A 24,784-nucleotide genomic window follows, 5' to 3' on the forward strand; every position below is an offset into this window, starting at 1 on the left:
GAAAAACAATATTCATCAACAAACATGACCACTGTCTGTTAAAATGTATTCGAGTTTTTAGTTACAGCCGATTCCATTGAGTATGTAGGCAAAGGTAATATTTTTGGTTAGCTTGCTTGTTAGCTAAACCGTGAAGTCATTGTTCGGTAAGGTGTACTACCCTCCTTTCGAAGTAGCCTGGTCCTACAGACAGAAAGATGTGTCATTTGTCGGTCTAGTCTACTCTTAAAGTAGGGTAGTTTACATAACCTAACAATGACTTTTCTGTTCAGCAAGCAAGATAACCAAAGATATTCACTTTGTCTACACACTCATTGAAATCGGCTTTAATATTGCAAAAGTTCAAGCAATTAGGACAAAACTTACCGAGTAAAAAAAATCAAAAGGCCAATGTCTATCTACCTTGCACATTTCAGAAAATTCAGATCAGATAACGAAACTGGGTCCAGCAACATTTTTAAGCAATTTAAGATTTTGACCCTCACAGTTTCCATTCACCACAAATATTCTCGTTACAACGAATCATTTTAAATACAAAAATACCAGTTGCAGCCTTTTGTTTATGTATTAATATATGTATACGGATAAAGTTATGAAAGGCAGCAGGGTCACCAGGGTGAGGAGTCCATGTCATTTGAAATAAATGCTAAGCATAGATCTAGAAAGCAACAGATAATCCTGACATTAAAAATACTCTCTTCTTTTCGACTTTTTTTAACAAATTGACACATAAAATGAATTATATAGTATTGTGGAATTTTTAACTTGTGTTCAATTCATTGGTTACACCTTTTACTAGGATAACAATCCTGTCAAGTATGAGCTGGGTAAAATATTTCAGAAAAGAAAATGGAAATGTGAAAGTTTCCGTGCGTCAGGTGCAACAGCATACGAACAGCTAACATGCCTCGTCAGGGTGGAAGCTAAAAAGTCCACGAAAATTTGATTTAAAACCTTTATTTGTTCCAACAAAGTTATTGAGATTTTGTTGAGGATTTAAGCATCTACGACAACAAGAATTTTCTTTTTAGAATTTACAGCTCTTCTATAAATATATGCAAAGCAAACCATTGATCAAATTGCTTGCTATGATTGTTTGGATGTTTGTAAACTACAGGTAAGTAGTCTGTTTACTATATACTAGAATTTGTTTGGACAATAAACATTAACTTCAATTCCTGTCAGTTTATATTTGTCCAATCAAATCCCAGTATGTATTGAAACTCCGCCTACCTATTGTTTGAAAACATCCAAGAAAACATAGCAAGCAAGTCAATCAAAGTTTTTTTTTTTGCATGCTTTTATAGAAGAGCTGTACTATATAATGCAAAGAATCGTTTAAGTCTGTCGCCAAAAAATACTATCAATTTCTTTTTGTCCTATGTAAACTTCCGTACCATTTCCTTCCATTCATGATCATTATATTGAACTGTAAAATATTTCTTGGTACCTTCTTAATTCCTTTATAAGTCTTATGTAAACATAATTATGACAATAACTGTTGTGAGCACAACATTCACTGCACACAAGTTCTGCTTCATCAAACATTAAAATGTGAACTTAAGTTTTGAGACTTTTTTAATCGACACGATTTGGATTATTGTATGAGAACATGGTTTATCTATTAGTTGAAAATGCGGCTTTGAACTAGCTTTCAGTACCTGCGAGCATTCGTTGTTCAATAATGTGTGTCTTTGTGTTATTATTTTATGTGATAAGTTGTTGTGTTAGTACGCCACTGTAACAATGAAGGAGGAAATGAGGAGGGTTGGTTGGGTGGGAGGGGTATGCGGAGCGCTAACAAACATGTCTATGCGGCATGGGCTTTGATAATTGTTGAAGCATCAATGTAAGAGGCATTTAATATCTTAATAAAACTATTCTTATTTTAGATACTATATATTGTTATCTGATATTGGACGAAAGATGTTGCCCTTTTATGTAATTATGTAATACAAGTTACGATCATTTGAAAACACATATTAAACAGCCAAATGGATGCACAAGAGCTAAAATAGGAGTCATATAGATCCTATTGACAACAATTATCTGCCCAATTTTATTGATTTTGTAACATTTGTTTCAAATATGACCAACTTCTTATCCAAAATCACCAGCACCGTATCAGGACCCACCAGCACAATGACAGGACCCACCAGCACAGTATCAGGACATGAATAAATTGAGAAAATGCTAAATTTTAATAAATTGCAATGTTTTTTTCACAAAATAGTTTTGTCGTGTGGTTTGCGGTATAGAAAGCGGACTCTATGAGCATTTTTGTTTTATTTTTTAAGTTCTAGATTTTCTGAAAATGAGCATTTTTGTGTTACGCTTACTGAAACAGTTTAGAGGGTCAACTTTTTAAAGGTTTACATATGAACCAATAAGAAACAAAATTGAAAAATCTCAACTGTTTTCTTCCATTTTTTATGAGTGAAAACGTCAAAAATCCTCATTTTCGTCTTTGTTTACATTTTTTCATTGATCACCAGCACCCGTCAGGACCGAATCACCAGCACAGAACGTTCTCTCGCAGGACAACCATACCCACCGTGTATTGTGTCTGTTTGTTTTGTTCACGCATTATTATCAATATTATTAAATGTGATGCGACTGTCGTACAAGTGAGAGGTTTAGCGCTACAAAACCAGGTTCAATCCACCAGTTTCTACATTTGAAAATGCCTGTACTAAGTCAGGAATATGACAGTTGCTGTCCATTCGTTTGATGTGTTTTATCATTTGATTTTGTCATTTATTACGGACTTTCCGTTTTGAATTTTCCTCGGAGTTCAGTATTTTTGTGATTTTACTTTTTATACATGCATGTACATATTACGGTTGCTGCTTGATTGTTTTTGTGTTCCTTTTCTGTAAATTAATGCCCAGAAATATTCAGTAGTGAATTTGATTTTTTTTAATATAGAAAACAAATCTTTGACTATTTTGACAAAAGATCGTCTTGCCGATGTTTGCTTGTCATAACTGTATCTACACTGGCTAACATACATACATCCTTATAAAATCAAATAATCAGATTGAACTGCATGGGTCATTTGAATATCATATTTGTAAAGTATTTTTCAAGTCCACTTTGAAATATCTGAATTTCTGTGTCATCTGGTCTTTTGTGGAGAGTTTTCGCAATCATACCGTCAGCTTCTTTATATTTGAAAAACAATCTACACAAAACACACCAACAATTAAGTGTTTAAAACACGTTTCATTTATTTAAGGTACTTTCCCTCTGTTCATTTTTTTTCTGTAAACTGAGTTAATAGGATGGTACGGGTTAATGCTTCCGTATTGATCGTCCCTGCGGAAAATTCGGCATATCTGTCAATAAGTTTACACTACTCAGAAAGGGGAAATAAAAACATTGGTTTACGTTGAGACTACAATATTACATAGTAGTCGTAGATGTTTTCTTATTGAATTTTAAAATGGTATATTGAGACATCTGATTACAGCTATATATTTGCTGCCCGATATTCATATAAAGGATAATTTTGTAATAAACTGAGAAAAGGGACAATAATGATAATGTTAAAGTAAGATTAGTAGGCATACTGTTGGTGTTCCTATAGGCACAAGTTGCGCCTCTGACTGTAATAAAAGATGTGTTACTATGTGGTTATGAATCACAGCTTACAAACTCAGTACCCATACGGCTAAACTCAATTTCATTGGTAAATTGAATGACATCTACCGCTGCCGTATAAATGGGTTTTTTTTTACAATAGTGTAAAAAGAGTCACGGAAATCAAGGAGGCATTTATTATTAACGTATCATGCTGTATGGTAACTAGTTTTCTTGATGAACCCAAGGACGTATTTAAATATGCTAGTTGTACGTACTTAGTGAGCTGCAGTGGCTAACCCAGGATGCCACACACAGTGGCGGATCCAGAAATTTTCATAACGGTGGGGGCCCACTGACTGACCTAAAAGGGGGCCCGCTCCAGTCACGCTTCAGTGATTCCCTATATAAGCAACCAATTTTTTTCCCAAAAAGGGGGGCCCGGGCCCCCTGCCCCCCCTAAATCCGCCTCTGACACACCAATACTTTTTCCGTAAGATAACAAATATATATATAAAATACTTAGTACAGTAAGGCAGCAAACATTTGATTTTCTGGGGGGTCGGGGTGGGGGGGGGGGCTATGGTTTAAACTTTTTATTGGAACAAAAAGTTTGTTTCCAGTTTTTGGAGAAAAAAAATAATTTGTTTTTGATTCTGAGAAAAAAAAATGTTTGTTTCACCCTCAGCTGCCACTAGATGTAATGCTAAAATTGAAAGAAAAAAACTGTTTTCGACTTGTCGTGAAAAAAATAGAGTGTTTTTCGCCTCAGGCGAAAAAAAAGTTTGCACAGAAAAAAAAAAAACATAGCCCCCCCCCCTTCCCCCCCCCAGAAAATCAAATGGTTGCTGCCTAATGAAAAAAGTCATACAAAAAAAAGGGGGACTATTTACTGAGCGCACCTGTGGTTTGTCTAGGTCTTTGTAGATTTTAAATACTGTGAAAAAAATATTTGATCGTTATTTTTTTATTGTTTGTAGTGAATTTCTAAGTTTACAAGAAAAGTATTTCTGGATCTGTGGGATTTAGAGTTAATTTCTCTTGACAGATAGGGGGCGTATGGATCGCCTATTTATTCCGCCATATTGTTGCTGATTCAGAAACACAATTTCTGGGTTTCATACAAATTTAGGTATAGAACATCATCCAATGATGTCTAAAAATGAAAGGCAGAATGAGTCTACATATTCAATTATTATAGCCTGTATTTCTTTTCTGTTAAACATAGATACGAACCGAAAATCGCAGATAAACACAGAGAACAGACGGTTTGACAGTCACCCCTCCCCTTCCAACCTGTCATTACGATGTATCTAAAACGAAACGATACAATAATCATATGACATAAAAACAAACACCATTTTGTTCTTCCTATCTGAATGTACTGGTCGTTATTTCAGTGCAGCTGACCAGTAGAAAGGGGTAACCAGTGGCTGCTAAAGTGCTATATTACTTGATGACTTGTCAAAGTAGTTCAGTCTCAAAGAGTTTAGTTAATGTCATGATATTTTTTGAAGAAAGAAGTTTGTGCCAGATCATTTATAGACTCCAGGTTTTACTGATTGTCTATGTGTAAAAATACAACAAAACATTAAAATCAGCATAGCATCATCGATTCATCGCACACAATAGTTTTGATCTTCATAAGACAGTGTTAACCTATAGGAATATATACTGACAGAGTTTATATTTTAAAAGAATTATTAAAGGAACAGGATTTTAATTGAAATTGCCTAAGACTGCAATACATAAGGGTAGTAATGCCCTTTACCGCCAGATGCCAAACGGTCATTTTCAGCTACTGTTACATGTAGCATCAAAATTGGATAAAATTTAACAGTGATTGGTCATAATATGCTTATCGTGATTAGTCAAATTATCCTTTTTGTGATTCAAGAAAATATCCTGATCATGATTGGTCAAAATATTCTTATCATGATTCGTCATTTTTGAAAAATAAATGTGTTTCATCAAAATCAAAAATCAGTCTTATTCTTTTATCGTTTTAAAAGAAAGTATACAATCTTATCGTTAAAAATTACTGTTAACGTCTTTTGGCAAGAATTTTTATCCTTATTCGTCTTGAAGGTACCCCCTTTAACACCCTGATTCATGTAGCAAGACCAGTTACAATAAGATCTAAAATGTAGTAGAAGCCCTTTTGTAGTTTAGATGTTCACAGGGGTCCATGCAGGCAACCTATACATCTAGGTATATATTATATAGATGCATCAATGGGTCATAATAGTAGTTTTTGCACCAGATTGTCAACTTCAGGGACTAAATAAAATGCTAAGCATTGGTCCAAGACAACTTAATTTGGGGATGGGTGAATGACTTTATTATTCTGACTGCCCAGCTGGCTATAGTAAAATATTTTGTAGTGAATCCCATTTCTACCCTTTCCTTTCTGATATAAACAAAAACTGTTCCTAAACGGAGTAAGCGAGTAAATTAAAGATAGAATTTTTTGAAACCAGATACACATGTATTTCATTTTGATTACAAAAATCTGGCCAAACAACTAAGTTTTCCATGCAAAGTCATGATTTGACATGCATATACATATAATATACCCATTCTCTGAACAATTATTCCTATTTCTCTTTTAAAGCTTCCACGATTATTGTTTTGTGTTTTCGTCTAAACTAATGCATTGGATCTCCAGTTGTACTTGTCCTAGGAATCTTAACAAGCCTGTATTTGGCATAAATTGTCCATGTATCACTATTAACTAAATTCCCATCGAAAAAATGAAACATATCTTGTAAATAAATATCAAAATATCTATCATGTCTATATTGGTATCCAATCTTCAATAAAAAGTCATTGAATAATTTTTTTATCAACACTACATTGTATAATAGGATCATTTAAATTTGAAATAGCATTTAATGATCCATGGAAACAGCCATATTAACAAAATGTCAACAAAAAGGAGATTTACATGTATTACAATTGTAACATTTTATCTTGTGATATATTTTCTGGCAGCAATAATTCAAGAATCAAGTTATCACACATAACCTTGACAAGACTCAAAAGCTTCAAATAGGATTATCTAAAAGGGTTATATTTGTTTATGAAAATTTTAAATTAGTATAAAAATTGGTTTGGTCCCTGAAAGAAATATTTTTGGGGCCAAGCTATTCCCTTGAGGAAACAAGTTAAGTTTAGTCCCTGCATCTTCAGAGCAGAATTCTAGTTATTGTTTGGACAAAATATAAATAGGCCTTACAGTTGTTATACATGTACATGTAATAAGATTAACTAAAGCCATGCCAATATATTCGCATGATTTTTTTGCAACTCTGATCAGCTAGTCAAAGAGATTCCAGAGGAAAATTCAAATTAAATTAAACAGACACCACCATGGCACCATGGCTATAAAAAAAAAGACAAGCAATAGTACAAAAATTACAACATAGAAAACATTTTACTAAAGACTGAGCAACACAAACCCAAGCAAATTTACAATTACAATTCCCTTAACACATGTAAACTGAATGTTCTATGAGAAAGAATAAAATAAGTTTTACTATTTTTTTCAGTACAAAGATGGCGGCAGGCCCTTATAATTATTCGTATATATTTAAATATATCATAATAGGAGATATGGGAGTTGGAAAATCATGTTTATTACATCAGTTTACAGAGAAAAAATGTGAGTAAAATACACATACAGTATGTAGCTGTGTATATATCTGATGTAAGTCTCTACACATCAGTCTTCTTTTCTCCAGGTTGATGTGACATATAGCCTTCCAATGAGTGTGGTTTTCACATTTACAATGAAAATAGCTTTTACTCTGCTTTATGTTCACATACATGTAACAATGCTTTTAAGCTTAAAAAAATGCAATCAACAGTTGTTTAACAGCACAACATAAGAATACACTGTGAAAATTAGTTGAAATGTTGTCTTTAACCAAATGTCATTCACATAAGGTACTTTCCAGGCCTTCGCTATAAATATTTCAGTCCTAAAGCCTGAAACTCCAAGATTTTGAAATTTTGGTTGGTTTCTGTTCACTTGTAGAGAAGAATTTTACAAGCCATGGTGTAAATAGCACTTGTGGTTATAAGGGTGAAAACTGACTTTCCCATTGAAATGTACTTATTTGGGAAATAGCAGTTAGGAGAAATGTTAAACAACCTTAACTTTAATTAAATGATACATATTGCATATGACAAGGCTTATTGAACAATGTTGAAAATATTTTGTATAGAATTGAAATTGACCTCAAAAGTGTAAAAAATAATAATTTGCTTTCATTGTTTTTCAGTCATGGCAGATTGTCCACACACTATAGGAGTAGAATTTGGTACACGGTAAGCTTTTTATTTTTGGCATTAGAATAACTAAAATAAATGTAAAACTTTTAAGTAAGCAAAAATTTCAGCCATATATAAACATGAATGACAAGAAATATGTACATTTCTACACCTGAGGTCAATAAACACAGTAAGTGTTAATGGGTGTGCTTGATTGACTCTCAGTTAACTGTAGATACTATGGATTCATTCATATTTGTGATACCAATATAAGTGGATAGAAGAAAAGTGGTATGTTTGTTGATACTTGATTTCATGTTTTGTTTTAAATGTTTCCAATCAAGCCTACAGGAAATTCTTGTTGATCTTTGTACTATGTATTGAGATAAGTAAAAGCTATAAGCCATGTAAACAGGAAGAATATATAATATAGATATTTAATATGAAGATAAGTTAACAGGAAAATATTGTATCTTATTCACCTTGTGTGTATTAGATGTTATAGAGATATGTTTATATTGATAAGTATAAGCTATAAACAAGAAACGATTTTGCTGTTATCAATGTGGCAACTGATTCAGGAAAAATAAAATGCACAAAAGATTACTTACATAAAGTATTTTACAAATAGTTGAGTGAAAAATGAAGACAAACACTTAAAGGTTCCTTTTATGCAACTAGATGTGTCCCTGGTGTATGTTTGATGAATGAAACTCTTATTTTACTCTGCCTTTCAATGGACAGGTGATATTTTTTTCTCAAAAGTACAGGTTGCATATTGTAAATACAGCTGTTTTTCAAACCATGCCTCTTTTGGGGAGATTTAGAATATTCAAAGAAAATTATTAATTTTGTTTTCATACTGGTTCCCAGTTATGCTCTCTGTGTTCCATCTCACAGAGACATAACTTGGGAATGTTACCAGTTAATATACATGTGCATATTGTTTACATTGAAATCTGTGGTAACCCTTCATTCGAGGTAGGGGTAGTTAAGAAAATTAGTGTTAGTTTAAACTCTGAAAAGTTCAGGCCTCAGGGCATATAAACGTTGAAAATATGCCGCACAGCCCTATATTTTGACCCTTGAAAAAAATTGTAGTGCATATGAAGTTTCAATTCTAGAATAAGATTTTTTTCAAAACTTCATAGTAAAAGTGGTACAGTTTTAGCTGAAAAAGGAGTTCCTATGGGAAAATGCATTGTCAATATTTACAGAAATGCAACCTACAGTTATTTGTTGAATTCAAACTTGTCACTGTTAGTTAACCTTTGACTCAGAGGGTTGAAAAAAGTTTTCATGCTTTAGTTAAAATAAATCTTATGATCTGAAGATGTGAGTTAGGCGAGATACACCAGATAAATCAATTATTTATTATAATTTGAATTGTGATAAACATGATTCTATAATGTCAATATAGAATGTCTTAATAGTCTTCTAAAATTTTGGGTTATCTCTGTTAGTTTGTACATTGTAGAACCATTTTGAAACAATAGGACTATTTTTAGCATGGAATGTTCAAACATGCTAAACAAATAATGATGATGAAAAAGCCCAAATCCCTAATATTTCTTTACAGATTTTAATGACAATTTTACAGCTAGACTTTTTCACATTGATCATGTTCATTTCAGAATAATTGAAGTCTCTGGACAAAAGATAAAATTACAGATATGGGATACAGCTGGCCAAGAAAGATTTCGTGCTGTCACACGAAGTTATTACAGGGGAGCTGCAGGTGCATTAATGGTTTACGATATAACACGGTAAGACAGATTCAGTGTTGATTATTGAAGAGGTAGTTCAAGAGATGCCAGATCAATATTTAAAAATCATCTAAAGGTTCTTTCCATTTATCTGACATAGTGTAATTGAAGGACTCTGATCAAATTACAATGACCTACCACTCAGGTCAACATTGAAGGATATCAGTTTGTTGTATATAAATAGATATTATTTTTATAACCTTTTCCCTACAAGGAAACCTTTTTAAGTCATAATATTTAGAAAACTTGGGTACTATGTATAATATAGAAATAAAGATGTTGTTTGATTGCCACAACTCTAGACAATAGACCAAATTAAGTGATGCAGAAATTTAAAACTATAGGTCAGCTTACAGCCTTCAACAAAGCCAATACTGCATGCTCAGCTTTAAAAGGCCCTGAAATGACAAATTTAAAAAAATCATAAGAGAAAAGTAACAGCCTAATTTGTGTACAAATCAATTAACAAAAAAACCTAATATGTAACATTACAACCACTGAATTACAGGGACAGGCACATAAAGAATGTGACAATGTTAAATTATCTACCTTCGTGACAAGTACTTTTGTGCTTTGAATAATTTGAAAATTTAGGCTTATCTCCTAGATCATAACATGGGATAAAAATGATAAGACTAAAATGTAGATATTACTAAAATGATTCAAAAAATTATCTGGTTGAGGTTTGCTCTTTCTGTAAGTATAGAGTGGGGTGCTCATTTTCGCCACAAGTTTCCATGTTTTCTGCACTTTATGTTTAGGTCTTTATGTTTTTGAAGTATACTGATATTTCTATATGAAAATAACATCAAAATCAAAATATTCTTAGCTTGAAAACGTGTTTCTTTTAAAAAAAATCATTTGAAAAGTTAAATCAAAGGCTGTATATAAATTCCTGATTTTTTGTCAAAGGGGGACACATATTTGCCGTTTGAACACATCTATTTAAAACCAAATAAATGCAGCTTTAAACAATATTTATCAAATCAATTTCATTATAGATGGATAACAGACATTTCAAAGGTGTAAACAACTGAAATTTATAGGGCAATCATTCAAAGAATTACTGAGAAAAATTTCTTTGAAATCATGTTTTATTCAGGAAATTGTCTGAAAATCCTAGTCCGTTTTTCGGTCCTCTGCGGAAAGTGCCGAAATTTGTCTAAATTTTAAAAATAACCATATTTGTTGTAAAAATATAATAAACCAGCATATTCCTTCCATTTCAGCCATCCTTTGAAGTTTTTACACCTCAAAATCATAAAACAGCGAAATTGTGTTCCTGGCGAATATGAGCACCCCACTCTATAACTTTTTTCTTGCTCTCAATTTCCATCGTTAATGGTGAAACAATGTTTGTGTATATAAATGTTGTTTAAAGATATTCTTATTGGGATTTGTATTTTGAGGAGGGAGATATCCTATGCTAGCCATTAACATTTTATATTTAATCTTTACAGGAGAAGTACATATAATCATTTAAGTAGTTGGTTAACAGATGCCAGAAATTTAACAAATCCAAATACAGTAAGTATTCACATTATTGACTATCAACGGACAATCTTATACTTAGTGCCTAATTAAACAGTGCTAACATGTTATCTACAATACCAGACTTTACAGAAGCAATTTTATTCTAACATAAAGGCATATATTATTTTTATGCCCCACTTAGGATAGTAGAGGGGCATTATGTTTTCTGGTCTGTACGTCCGTACATCCGTTCGTCCCACTTCGGGTTAAAGTTTTTGGTTAAGGTAGTTTTTGATGAAGTTGAAGTCCAATCAACTTGAAACTTAGTACACATGTTCCTTATGATATGATCTTTCTAACTTTAATGCCAAATAAGAGTTTTGACCCCAATTTCACGGTTCACTGAACATAGAAAATGATAGTGCGAGTGGGGCATCCGTGTACTGGGGACACATTCTTGTTCAATTTGATTAGATGACCAAGCTTGGGTTAAAAGGGGGCACTGAAATGCCAATGATTAATGGTTATCTGCTCTAATCACAAGAGGGGAACTTTATGTAGGCTTAAATCAACTGTTGAGTGCTGATATGGGATGTTTACTTCTGGATATATTACCTAATGCAAAATGAAACATATTTTTGTTTATGTGATAAAACATCATATTTGCATCCTGTTATGATACATGTATATGTGATTATTAATAGTAAGAAAATATGATAACAACATATTTGCTTCCTGTTCTAATACAACTTGCAGAATTTCATTTTCCCATATTTTATTTCTTCCATACAAAATTTATGTTTTAACATTATTTTATCCTCAAGCATTGATTCATGCATTTTTTTGCTTTCAACTGAATCTGTATGTTAATAGAATAAATGAATTCAAATTACAAATATTTGAACTTTAGCATGTTTAGAATGACATTTTGTAAGAAAAAACAAAAATACACAAGTATTTGTGTCCATGTCCAACTGACTCCAAATAACCACATTTTATGCCTATACCAAGTCAGGTTATCTGATCCTTGTTTTGTTCTTTGGTTGTCCTTTGTTTGTGGCTTTTGTGTTTTTTTTTATGTTTTGTTATGTAAACAATTTTCCTTTTTCCTTTTAGAAATTACCTTTTTCCTTTATAATACAACTTGAAGTGGCTAATTTTATTGTTAACCATGGTATGAGAAACATTGTAAAACACAACTGACATGAAAAACCGAATGTATTACTCTGAAGGAAAGTCAATTGTATGTGTACAAGGGGTAATCAGACACTTTGATCCATGTTTTATCATTTTCAGGTTATATTTTTAATTGGAAATAAATCTGATTTAGAAGCACAGAGAGATGTAACTTATGAAGAAGCAAAACAATTTGCTGATGAAAATGGTAAAGTATTCATTTATTTATAAGTGTACAACAGAAAGAGATCATGATTAAAATATTATAGAAATCAAAATGTTTATGTATAAGGAAAAATAGAGGAAATAATGAAAAGAAAGATTCTTTAAAGAAATTTATTTGAAAAAAGGGTAATTTATGTTGTAAATATAAAAATAAGATGTGGTATTGTAAATGAGACAACCCTCCACAGGAGACCAAATGACACAGAAATTAAAAACTATAGGTCACTGTAAGGCCTAAAACAATGAGCAAAGCCAATACTGCATAGTCAGCTTTAAAAGACCCCAAAAAGACAAATGTAAAACAATTTAAACAAGGAACTAACTGCTTAAATAATGTACAAAAATGAACAAAAACGAATATGTTCAGCTGAAGTACGTCTCTGGGTGTAGGATTTCTCGTTTACTTATATTAATGGCCAATATTAAACATTTAACTCTGTTTTTCAGGTTTAATGTTTTTGGAATGTAGTGCCAAAACGTAAGTACAGTCATTTAGTTACTACATTGTATATTAGTAAGTACACATTGTATATTTAGTTAAATTATAAATCAGTTGATTTATCCCTTTCATTATACTACCTAATATTGTCGATATCATAGACAGGACAAAATACTCCAAAATATTAAACAATGACGTCGCACAACAGTGGAGTAATGGCACATGTTCATGTCCATTCACATTAATTTATCAATGAAATTATATAGCACATGACCTCATTCAGGGTTTGCCTGATCCTCAAACTGATAAGTCATCAGTGTTCTCCCCAGGATTTTTTTAAGGCGCAAAATTCAAGGGCACGTATCTCTTTTTTTAGAGTGAACTTTTGTGATCTTAAGCAATTAGTCATAAATCATGACATGCAATATAAATTTTAATGCATTGTGTTATGTATTTAATAATGCAGAGTACCAATGAATTACAAGAATATATGAAATAAATTGATTTTAAACACAAAAGTTATTTATATTCAGTCAATTAAAGAAGTCAAAATATAAATATTCATCTCTGTACTCTCTGCTCCTTCTAGGGATATTGGTTCAAGATAGTGTTATTTTGTTGAAGAATCTGTTCCTCAACATTGTCTTTATCCTCTTTAGGGTTGAAAACCCCCTCTCATAATAACTTTTGCTTATACCCCCTTTAACATTTCTAAGCCATGAAAACTCAGTGAGCCACTTGTCACTGAAACCAGAAACATGGTGCTTGCTGTTATCACTTGCCATAACTTAAGCTCGGTTGGAATTGGGAGAAGCAATGCCATCTGCTTATAATACTGACGGTGATGTACACGTATTCCCCTTTTCATTAGAAATCATTGGTCTGAAAAACAAAACTTTTACTTCCATCATCTGCCTTTTGCTTAGAAGTCACCCTTTGTTATTTGCAGAGAACATGTTTATTCAGAATTATTAAAATCGAATATGGTTTAGATATTTGGTATACAAATTTTTAAATAAAAAAGTCTTTATTAAAATATTTTAATGAACAGCTGAACAGTTTCCGTAGTTTGACATTACGCTTCCGTGTGTATTATTGTTAAAACCTATCTTTGACAGGTAGATATAAACAAAACTTTACAAATTCGTTAAAGTTAAGACCATTGAAATTATTTACTTATGACATTAAACAGAAGCTGCGGCGATTCTACCCATGTTGATTGGAATTTGTCACATATTTCCCAACGGATTGATTCGCGATCAATGATCATTTTATTTCTAAAAACATGACAGTTTGAGACGATTTGAGCTTGCAATCAACATTTTTCACTTTCTTTTAATTTAAATCACTCCTCGTTATCTTTATTCAAAGTTTATTTTAATTTTTTCAACTACAAATACTCTCATTCATAATTTTCATCGTAAATATCTTTAGCAATGTGTATTCAAATTTATCACGTGTATTCAATACGTTCATTGATCATGTATAAATAGATTCTTCTTCTCGACCAATGAAAAAATTCGTTATGGTCAAGTAATCACACACACGATGTGTAAATACAATGTATTTGCGATCTATTTCTTCAATTTCTGCACTGAAGTTTTTAATTTTTTTAATTCTCTTCTGAAAATACCGATTTTCTTGATGATCATTTACGCTATTACATGATAACATAGTCCGATAAGGCTGAGATAAGCGTGGCTTAGGTAAAACTAATTATCAGTTATTGCGTAACACTGACCGACCTCTCAGCGGTGATCAGCAACTTGACAATTTTAACCAACATTTATAATGAAAATGTGAAAATTTACATGCTGCGGGATCAAGTATTAAGGGACAGCGGCCAATTAAGACGCTGCGGGATCTACGAAAATATTATGAAGGCGCTGCGGCACCGCAGCGTCATATCGGCCTAGGGAGAACACTGGTCATTATTAAAAACATGATTGATCCTCACACTGATAAGCCAGTATTAAAAACAAACAAAAAACATTTTATATATGTATATAAAGTTAAAAACTTAAAAGGAAATTTTTACGACATTCACTCTAGGTTTTTTTAACATCAATTTATAAAATGTGCTTTGATCTTTAAAACTACATGGTATGATTTAAACATTTTGTCATTAGATATAGAATATTACAACTTTTCTTCAATCTTTTCAGGGGAGATAACGTAGAAGATGCATTTTTAGATACAGCAAAGAAAATTTATCAAAATATACAAGATGGAAGGTTTGTACATATTACTGTGTGCCAGTAAAATACTTTACAGTGAAATGAAAAAAGCATCTAGAGGTTCACTAAGGGTTTTCTTCATAAAGGCAAATACTTAAACTATATTAAAGCCCGAGAAGTCTTACAGATGATTTCAATGAGTATGTAGCTAAAAATAATATCTTTAATTAGCATGCTTGCTAGCTGAACCATGAAATCCTTTGATAGGTAAGGTATACCACCCTCCTTTCACAGTAGCCTAGTCCTACAGACAGATAGATTGGTTATCTGTCAGACTAGTCTGCTCTTAAAAGAGGGTAGTTTTTCCTAACCTAACCTAAGACTTCCAGGTTCAGCTAGCAAGCAAGCTAAACAAAGATTTTACCTTTAGCTATATACTCATTGAAATCGGCTGTAAACAAGCTGTGAATAAAGAACTGCCTAACATGAATACCTTATTCCATCTAGTGTTTCACCATCAGACGTCAAAACTATATTCATCTTTACTGCATTTAATAAGATAAAATTTCTGGAGCTAACTACCAATGAAGTCAAGTAAATATAGTTGGGTTTATCTGATGTTGAATAGGCACTTCTATGTGTTTTTGTGAAAAAGTTATAGATTTTTGTCAATTTTCACTGTTTTGACCAACAAGAAAATGCACATGCAAATATTAACTAATAATTCACCACAATGTTTGCCTATATAAATAATGTCTCTCAAGTGAATATTTATTAGGTACTGCAAAACCTCATAAAGTATTCATAATATTTGGAATCTTTACAGTTAATCTTTGCAAATGTATATATATTATCTGTAGGCTAAAATCACCTAATTTGGTTGTACAACATACCTCAATTTTAGGGCCAAAAAGGCCTTATACTAATGCAATTTGTTTGTAACGATACTTTTTATTGGACATTGACAAACAGTTTGAAGGGGTAAATTCAACATCCTACCAGTCCGAAACCACCATTTTGAATTCTAATTTTTTTTGGTATGCAATTTCTCACAAAATAAAAACAAAAGTCACATTTTGAAAACATTGAAACCATTCTGAAGGGTAAGAAAGGATTAAATAGGGCTAGAGTTTTATGTTTGACATCGTGATTATACATATGACGTCACATTGTTTAATTGCTAAAGTTTCATGAACTTTTTCATTTATGTCATTTTACGCCAAAATATTTGTTAAATAGTATTTATTTTAATAAGCTGCATTAGAATGGAGCTAACTGTATTGTATTTTTAGCTTGGCCTTAGTAAAACTTATATTTTACTGTCGCAAATTGAGTTTACCTTGCAACGTGTATAAAAAATTAGACATCATTTTGATCTGACATAATCAAGGACCTGCTATCAACATAGTTACTTAATCTTGTTTTAGTTTTTTTCTGATGCTGAAAATGAATTTGAAGTTGGCTTTTAAGTCATCAACAATGAAAAAAACCCACATACAATATAGTCAACTATAAAAGGCCCTGAAACAATGCAAACAAAAAAGTGAACCAAAAACGAATAAATGTAGCACAGACATGAACCAGTGACAACCACTGAACTACAGGGTCCATCAGGGTTTCCACTGGCGGTCGCCATTTTCGCAATTTGCGAAAAAATAATAATTGTGGCGATAAAAATTCGTCATTTGCGAAAGAATTTGGCGAAAGAAATATATATAACGATTTATTTTCCTCCATCTTGTTTCTTTACTTTTTTCGAGATTCTCGGACTTAACCGGATCAGACAATACTCGGAATTCACCTTGACCTCATTAAGATTTGGACAGAAAATCAATAAACAGCTGATTGCATTTTATTGCTATCAACAACAAAGAACTAATTAATAAAGGTGTTGATTGAATTCTTTGACAAAATGATATGGTTAAATGGATTCCGCTAAATGTCACATACAGAATTTATTTACCACTTTGTGACGCACGTGTTTGAAGCAAACTTTTGACGTCTCCTCTCCTTTTAAAGACTGTTTAGCAAAGAAAGAAGAAAGCTGTTGTTGTGACAAAAAAATGTTCAAAAGCAAGAAAAATCTCAGATTTAAAACTTTAATTATCCTTTGACTTCAATATAGGTGATTGCTAGGTAGACTACTTTAGGTTTAGTCACGTTTCTCCAACATTTGATAATTAGACTAAAACAACATAAGGGATTAGGGGATCCTCATCAGGACTTGCAGCGTGATAATTACCTGTAATTCACCTTTATCAGGTCTTCAGACTTAACTGAAATATTGTAAAAAGGGATATTTTAAAAAAAATATTTATATCAAAACATTAACAAACCATATATTTTTGGTCGAGTATAACCCGAAACGGTTACGTAATTATTTTCATCAGTATTTGATTAACAAAATTAAAAAGGTTATTCAACAAAAAAATCCTTAAATAAACAAGGGAAATTTTAATCAAACTGTAAATTTGATAAAAAATTATGAAGTCAGAAATAATCTCGAAATTATTTTTTTATTAGAAGTAACATGAAAAATCGAAATGTTCACTGACTGTACCTCATTTTAGTAATTTATTCTATTACTTGATATATTTTTGTATTTGTGTTACATGTAGATGTTAAAATCTAAACCGATGCAAAACAGCCAAGTTTTATTTATGTAAAAAGTCACGAAAAGCGATTGTCTTCTAGTGCGAAGAACCATATATCTACCTAGTCATTCTGTCTGTATATCACTAAAGCCGAAGCCAGTTTTCGTGGTATGCTGTCTTAGCAGATGAAATAGTCAGTTGTATATCTGTCCACTTTTTCAACGAAAACGGAGCTGATACAAATTGGGTACATCACGTTGCGTCGTGATTTAGTATAGTGTTGGGAACTGGCTTGGTGAATATTGTGCACTACTAGTATTTTCGATTTGTTACTTAAGCTTTGGACAATTAATGCAAGTTGCCTAAGAATTTTGAATAAACTGTATCGGTGATAATAAGCTGCGTTTTGTACTTTTATATAAGATTAATGACTCACGATATATAAACTCTTAATAGCTATCAAAATATAAAATGATAATTTTTATTCAAGATTGCAACATTGTAATGGATGTGTAGTGATTGATAATTTAGTCTTTGATTATTTATTGCTTGTTTATGTATGTTTTTGTACAGTTTTTTATTGTTCTGTTGCACCAATGTCTCAAGATAAGGGGAGTGTTGGAGCATGCAATTCGGTGGTTGTCGTTGCTGTGTAATATGTTTGTTTTTTGTTCATAAATTAGGCCGTTTGTTTTCTCGTTTGAATTGTTAAACATTTGTTTTCTCGGGTCCTTTTAAAGCTGACTATGCGGTATGACTTTGGTCATTGTTGAAGGCCGTACGGTGATCTATATTTGTTAATGTATGTGTCATTTGGTCTCTTGTGAATAGTTGTTTCATTGGCAATCATACCACATCTTCTTTTTTATGTATAATTGTTTACTTCTGTTTCATTTGGTCTCTTGTAGAGAGTTGTCTCATTGTCTATCATACCATGCACATCTTTTTTTTTTATATAAAATAAAATATTACATCACTGAGTGACTGTGTTAGACTATATGGACTTTTACAATTTTGGGAGACTATTAAAAATATATATATATCGTTAAAAAATGTATACCTTTTTTAACAATATTTTGGTCAAGAACAGGTGAATTACAGGTAGATATCAAGATCCAGTCCTTAAGAGGACCCCATAATCCCTAATGTTGTTTTAGTCTAATTACCAAATGTTGGAGAAACGTGACCACACCCTACTTTAAAGTCATTTGAGTGACACACGTGTTTCAAGCATATTTTTTCATTTACGATGGTCAAGAAAAGAAAACTGTTGTTATGAAGAAATCTATCAAAAAGGTTGGGAACAACCCCTCGAAAATGAGAGTAACCCTTCAATGTAATGACTACACACGAAATGAGGGATCAATTTCATGTGATAAAAATTTTGTTTTGTTGTAAAAATCACTTCTTAGTACAAAAGGGCAAATTAGTATTTTTCTTTAAAGAAACTTTGAATTCCCTACGAACTGTACTGGTATCATATGATCAAAACATGTCCATCAATTTTGTTATATTTAAGGACTTATATCTTCTTTATTAATAAAAGTATAGTGGCCCCCTCATTTAGAAAAGTTGTTTAAAATACAATGAATATTTTTCCCTTTTAAGTTAAAAGAAAATCTGTTGTTTTAAAGTAAATGTTTAGTGTTTATTCATTAAAATGTAGAGAATAAACATAGACACAATGTGGCAAAATCGGGGGGGGGGGGGGTGTAGAAAAAAGGTAAATTTTAAATGAAAAATATATTTATGTTACTTGGCGAAAAAAATAATAAAGTGGCGAAAAATATATTGTTTTGGCGAAAGAGGTGGCGAAAAAAATAATTGACCCAGGGGAAACCCTGGGGTCCATACTTGTGACAGGCACATAAAGATTCAAACATTCATCGTCATTAACCTCAAACGTGATTACTAAGATAAGCTATAAAGATCTGATAAAGATCAATTCTATAAAAATATATGAAAAAGACATATCCCATTTCATTCTTGACTTGCTTTATTTTATCAGCTTGGACTTGAATGCGGCGGAGTCAGGTGTACAACATAAACCAGCCACACCTAGGAATGCAATTAGTACGGACCAGACACCTAATGATAAAGGATGTGCATGCTAGTCTAGGAGGAGATTTTATCATTGTATGGACATATTAATCCATTCCAAATCCTATGGTTACTGGTGGATCTATCAAGACAAGTCATTCTTAATCAATGTTTATATGTTCATGGAAAATATACTGTTACAAAACTGGTACTGTATGAGAGAATTAGAAACTGGTTCTGAAGGAGAAATATTTAAACTGGTACTTCATGACAGAAATATCAAATATTGTGACTTTATCAAACAAATTTCAGTTGTGATATGATTTGTGTAGACATGTTAATATTATAATTTTTAAAACCTTCTATCTTGGAAAAATCAAAGTAAGTTACTTGTCTAACCAAGGTACAATACGGAGATGAAAGTAGTTTAGGGGTTTTTAATTTTAATTGTCTCCCCTGAATAAAACATACCTGAAATACCAGAAATAGTTTTTTGCTTTTCAAAATATCAGCTTTAAAGTCTTTCTACTCTTACTGATTGCAAAATCATAAACATTCCCACTAAATTGATTGCATCATAGAAGTGATTGGTTTATGAGGGTTATTTTTATTATTTTTGCATTTGGTAGGAATGTTTATATTTTGATTTGCAATCTGCAAGTCCATAAATAAGTTAAAAGATTTATTGATAAGTAATGAGAATTTATAACAGGAAAGGATATTAGGTTAGACCATCTACAAATTATATCAAATTTCTATTCCTGTTTAGTTTTCATCTCTGCAGAACTTTATAGTAATAAAGCCTAAACAGCATTCAACTATCTCTGTCACTTTTTGCATATTTTCTTAAGAAATGTTGACCCTACTGTTAATATTTGTAATTCAGAAGACCCAATATTCTCCAGAAGGTTGTATTTATATAAACATATAAAATATAGAATCGAGAATGAATTGTACGTTAAAGATGTTTCAAACTATTTATCAGTTGTGACTTTATGATTGCTGTTAATTTAAACAGGGTAGGTACTTGTATCTTTGTATTTTGCTTGGAAAGAGGAATTTTAATGTTTCAGAAGGAGCAGGTTCAATAAGGCCCCTATTTCTAGTTAAAATTCTTATTTGGATTTAAATGCCATTATCACAATAAGTCTTAGAAGATAGAAAAATTTTTATTTTTCAAATTTATGTATCCATGTTAATTTATTAATATAGGAAATATCAATGAACATCAGTTTCTAGTTAAACCAAATTAAATGAAATATCCATTGGTTTTTAGGATTGGAGACAAATAATATGGTAGCATTATATATGTTTGTTATAACAAACATATGTTTGTTTAACAAACATTGTGTCTGACTTGAATTTTTAATTTGTTGAACCATGTAGTCTTTGTTTCTCCAACCTAAATTTTTGTTGAAACCTGGGAATTAGTCAAATTTTTATCAAATCTGTAATATAGGCCTATTCAGGTGTTTCATTATAAAAGTGTGTCAAAAATTGTCATAGATCACTTTTTTGGAAGTTTATTCATCAACTAAAGATAATGGAATTTATTTTTGGGGTCAAATAAGACCCTAACTGCACCTATCCCATAGAGGGTTGTCTGTAAAGCAACAATTTGTTTTGACAGCATTAGTCCTATCTTTTATTGCTATTCTTGATGTGAGTTTTATTTAAGTTTTAAGATAATTTGATAGATTTACCAGTAATCATTTTGAAGTAGAGAATGCTTCTCACAAATTTTATAACAAATTTTCAGATTTTTAGTTTAATAATAAATATTGTATTGTATTCAGTTTTAAGAATTACAATATAGTTTCAGCAGGACTGAAAAAGATGATTTTGTAAGAAAATAAATTGCTAAAAAATGAATGTTAAGGATTGCTTTATAAATTTCATCCAGGTAAGGTACACTGAAATAAATGCAATTGATAAAATACCTTATACCTAATACCTCTTTCACAATATCCGATATTAGAATTCTGTTGGTTGCTATTATTTATTCATGTATTTTCCCTGGATGATAAACTTGTTAAGATAAAACATCTATTATAAATAAAAAGAGCTGGAAATCCGTCTTTATTAAAAAAAAAAAAAAAGTAAAAAAATAAAACATATTTAATAAAGTTTGTGAGAAACATTTTGCTAATGTGATGACCAAGTAAGTATTGGTCACATGTCAGTCTGATGATATGGTATGCTGATGTATTTTTTTGAGCTTTTGTGAATGTGTGAGTGAATGGATTACACTTAATCATTGTGATAACCATTTTGTTTTTAAAGTGATTTGTTGAGACTTGAACAAACTATAAAGTTCCTGAAAACAAAAGCATTTGTTGAATAAAAATCTGTATTGCAATTAAAAAATAATAATGACAATGACACTGATATATATTTATGTTTAAAAAACACATCGAAACTTTAAAATCTGTTTAAATTGAAAATTACACAAAGAGTACACTTACCTACACAAAATAATTGTTTATTGTTGTGTGAGTTCGAAAAAGAAATTACAGTAAAACCTGCTTAAGAGACCACCTGTTTTAAGCAAAAACCTGTGTTGTAAGACCATTATTTATAGGTCCCTCTGTAGTGCATTTCATACAGATTGAACCTGTATTAAAAAAAACACTCTTTTTGCTCTCTCCTAAGTGGTTTCTTAAGACAGGTTTCACTGTATAATATCTTCTAGATAGGGATGTGTGAATAGTTGTAATTTCTGCATTTTTCAAGTGTTTGTGAGATCACATGACATAGAAGGTAAATATAGAATTATTGTGGGCTCAGCAATATTTTCCTTTGTTAATCATTTGTAATTAATGAATTGTCGAGAGATTATTTTTTATTTTATTACCCAGAATAACATGTGATCTGCCATGATTTTGTTCTGCAATATATCTATGAAATTTGCTTCATTTTACATAAATTTAGATGGAATATGTTAGCAATTGGTTCCCTCTTGTCTATTTAATGACCTTCCCATCGAGAACACAAAAAAAATCTGCTTTCAAAACAATTTCTTTAGTTTCTTTACTTGCTTGTCGGATTTTTTAAATTTTGAAAGGATGTCATGTTATCTGATGACTGTCCTGTTTATTGGCCTATTTATTTTTATGCAAGGTTTTTTTTTTTATGTCAAATTTCCTTTTCTAGACTTTTCCCTGTATTTTTCTGGCACTGTTCGTGCATTAAGGGAAGGTAAAATAATGGACCTAAATTGACTGAACATAAAAAAATTGCTATTTCATAGACATGAATTGTTCCTTATGGTACAAAATAATTGAAACTACAGAAAATATTGTCAGCTAAAAGAATTTATATATCTTCTAAAAAATGCCTCATAAACACCTATACCCAGCAAGTCAAAACATATTTTATTGCAGTCAGAATTTTTACTTGGCGAGAAAAAGGAAAGGTGTCTATCCTGGGGATTATATCTTTCAAATGAAATTATTCTCATTATAAATCTGTTTTTTGAAGTTGATCCAATATTTTATGAATTCCATTGACTGTAGAAATTAATTGATTTGCTCACTGGAAGCAGACACAAATTATAAACCAGAAATAATCTTAGTAACGGCAGCTCTTTGTCAATCAGTGAATATTAGTAGAATGTACTCTTTTAATACACCCTTAAAAAAGATAAATGCAGGCATGCCCAATTTAGTGTGTTGGTCGGATAATAAAACATACAAATTTAACATATATTTAGGATTGACCAGAAAGTTTGGAACACTTCAACTCATGAATAATGTCTATATAGTAGATAAAATGAATCCACAGTATTTGAATATACGACAGGGACCAATAAAGTAATATATTTTTATTGCTAGATAAGAAGCTTTGAGCATTTGTTCTGTCCTTCATGTTTATATAGGAAATATTTTTATATGTGCTTCAGTAGACAGGTTTGCTTCAAGAAGTCATTATTACATGGGAACTTGTTTGTTTAAAGTATGTATGAACAATGAATGTATTGCATCAGTGCTATATTTAACATAAATTCGTTGTTTTCTAGTTCTGTTGTTATATTATTTGTTGCAACATGTAGATAAAGTGTACTAATTGTATCACATTATTTATTATATAATTTTATCATTATCTTAGATATTCATGTGCAGTTATGTGTACAACATGTGATAAAACTGACATACACTCTAGGTTAGTTGTCTCCCTTACAATACTATCTTCAACCTGGTGGTTGTTGCAGATAATTTAATGTTACTTAGTAGACAAACCAAATCTAATCCTTGAAATAAAAAAGAATTACACCCAAAATTTTATTATTGTTTAGATTAATTTTCTACTTGCTTTCTCTATGCTAAAATGATAGAGCCTTAGAAATAAACTAGCTTTGGCAAAAACTGATAGTAGAAACATCTCAGAATAATGATTTGTAGTAATGAGTAGTCAGCAACTGTAATCATGATTGTATACACATGTAATCATGATTCTATACAATACACTTTATCATGATCATCATATGTTCACAATATGAAAATTTTAATGTCAAGAATACTGTGTAAATAATGATATTGACAAATAAATTATACAAAAAATCTTCAGTTCATATTATTACCTGCTTATTGGAGTCAGGCGTATGTTTTAATCATTTGACTGTTTTTTTGTGTCAATCCACCCTTTATATATTAGTCTAATAATGATTGGATTTCTATACCGATGACTAGATTTCAGAAAATCTTTTTGAGAATATCCAGTACTTTATTGCATTGTATAATCTGATATTACTTTTGGATCTGGCACCTTTTTACCTGAAGCTAACAGAATATTGTACACTAAATGTTATAAACAATATGCCAGATTCTTAATCTAAAGGAATCTATAAGCTGCAGATATCATAATAGCTTACACACTACAGATCATCATTATCAAGCTGCACATCAAAAATAACATTATCCCCTTCCATAGAGGACAAGAAGAGTTTACAAAAAAATTCTTGATGCAATGAATGCAGTAAAATTTCAAACTACATGTACATGTATCTGCAAATAGGAAGTGACTGCATTGTGGATGTAA

At 31.4% G+C, this 24,784-nt stretch overlaps 1 protein-coding gene across 1 annotated transcript; it reads left to right on the forward strand.

Annotated features, from left to right (window-relative positions):
• The first annotated feature begins 4,692 nt into the window (after positions 1–4,692).
• On the forward strand, positions 4,693–24,308 carry LOC143063248 (ras-related protein Rab-14). Its single transcript, XM_076235269.1, has 9 exons — positions 4,693–4,714; positions 7,134–7,246; positions 7,869–7,914; positions 9,492–9,623; positions 11,084–11,150; positions 12,393–12,480; positions 12,945–12,975; positions 15,102–15,170; positions 19,716–24,308. The coding sequence occupies exons 2-9, from the start codon at positions 7,141–7,143 to the stop codon at positions 19,819–19,821; spliced, it is 645 nt and encodes a 214-aa protein (XP_076091384.1). The 5' UTR covers positions 4,693–4,714; positions 7,134–7,140; the 3' UTR covers positions 19,822–24,308.
• The last annotated feature ends 476 nt before the right edge of the window (positions 24,309–24,784 follow it).

This window comes from Mytilus galloprovincialis, chromosome 2 (assembly GCF_965363235.1).
Source record: "Mytilus galloprovincialis chromosome 2, xbMytGall1.hap1.1, whole genome shotgun sequence".
NCBI classification, from domain to species: Eukaryota; Metazoa; Mollusca; class Bivalvia; order Mytilida; family Mytilidae; genus Mytilus; species Mytilus galloprovincialis.

Bases quoted from the DNA above. Each gene is read 5' to 3' on its own strand.
- LOC143063248 (XM_076235269.1), top strand. From the start codon at position 7,141: ATGGCGGCAGGCCCTTATAATTATTCGTATATATTTAAATATATCATA. The intron at 11,151-12,392 runs GTAAGTATTCAC...TATCATTTTCAG, and splicing joins ATTTAACAAATCCAAATACA to GTTATATTTTTAATTGGAAA. The intron at 15,171-19,715 runs GTTTGTACATAT...TTATTTTATCAG, and splicing joins CAAAATATACAAGATGGAAG to CTTGGACTTGAATGCGGCGG.